Source organism: Propithecus coquereli, unplaced genomic scaffold (assembly GCF_000956105.1).
Source record: "Propithecus coquereli isolate 6110/MARCELLA unplaced genomic scaffold, Pcoq_1.0 Scaffold162, whole genome shotgun sequence".
NCBI classification, from domain to species: Eukaryota; Metazoa; Chordata; class Mammalia; order Primates; family Indriidae; genus Propithecus; species Propithecus coquereli.
Window position 1 is genome coordinate 2385378 of NW_012140747.1, and position 1231 is coordinate 2386608.

The 1231-nt window shown below is 37.9% G+C and overlaps 1 protein-coding gene across 1 annotated transcript in view; it reads right to left on the reverse strand.

The window, feature by feature from the left end:
* Positions 1 to 1231, reverse strand: part of AASDH (aminoadipate-semialdehyde dehydrogenase) — an 83531-nt gene that overhangs the window by 5452 nt on the left and 76848 nt on the right. Inside the window, exon 10 of the mRNA XM_012641097.1 lies at positions 1036 to 1167. Within this exon, the coding sequence (XP_012496551.1) occupies positions 1036 to 1167 (132 nt within the window). The remainder of the gene's footprint in view (positions 1 to 1035; positions 1168 to 1231) is intronic.

A 1231-nucleotide genomic window follows, 5' to 3' on the forward strand; every position in this document is an offset into this window, starting at 1 on the left:
GTGGTGGCACATGCCTTTTGTCCTAGCTACTCAGGAGGCTGAGGTGGGAGGATTGCTTGAGCTTGGGAGTTCAAGGCTGCAGTAAATGCGAATCAAAATCACAATGAAATATCTTACTCCAGTTAGAATGGCTATTATTAAAAAGACAAGTACCTGTACTCCCATGTTTATGGCATTATTATTCACAATAGCAAAGATATGTAATCAACTTAACTGTCCATCGATGGATGAATGGCTAAAGAAAACGGTACCCTACTCAACCATAAAAACAAGAATGAATCCTGTCGTTTGTAGCCACATGGATGGAACTGGAGGTCACTATGTTAAGTGAAATAAGCCAGGCACGGAAAGACAAATATCGCACGTCCTCACTCATGTGGGAGCTAAAAAAGTTGATCTCCTGGAGGTAACGAATAGAATGATAGATACCAGAAGGTGGGAGGGGTGTGTGGGGGGAGGGGGCATCAAGACAGGTTGGCTAATGGGTACAAATACACAGAGAAAAGGAGTAAGTTCTAACGTTCAATAGCAGAGAAGGATGATTACAGTTCACAATAATGTATTGCATATTTCAAAATAGCTAGAAGAGAGGACTTGAACTTATTGCAACACATAGAAATGATATACACTTGAGGTGACAGACACCCCAAACACCCTAACTTGATCATTATACACTCTATGACTAAAACAAAATATCACATAACAAAGCACAAATATGTAAAAATATTTGTAGCAATTAAGAGAAAAAGCAGGAGCTTCTTTGAACTTTCTCAACAGAAGTTATAATAAAATTGCCTAAAAACTAGTAAAATTTTACAGATTGGGGAAGCGAGATGGCAAAAGAAGTATAACAATGTTTCAGTGGAAATTCTTTAATCCTACTATGCTATCATTCAAAAATTAAGAAACCATGTCTTAACAATGAAAATATAACTAGTTCTCAACACAGTGAGGTGAACAATGTTTAAAATTTTACTTCAGTTGTCATCACCGACTATGCCTTTGAGAAACACATGTAAAATCGAAATTTTTTACCTGTTCTCCCCAGTGAGTAAAGCAGAGTAAGTTCCCATCTACACAGCCAATACAAACATACTGCGAGCAACACTGTGGAGAAGAGAAGAGTGGTTTTCCACAGGAATGTTTCCAAATTCTGTTCCCAGTAGCCTGTCACAGGCAAAAAGCAATTCACAGCATTTAAAATCATTTACTGAGGGGCTTTGTGTGTAAA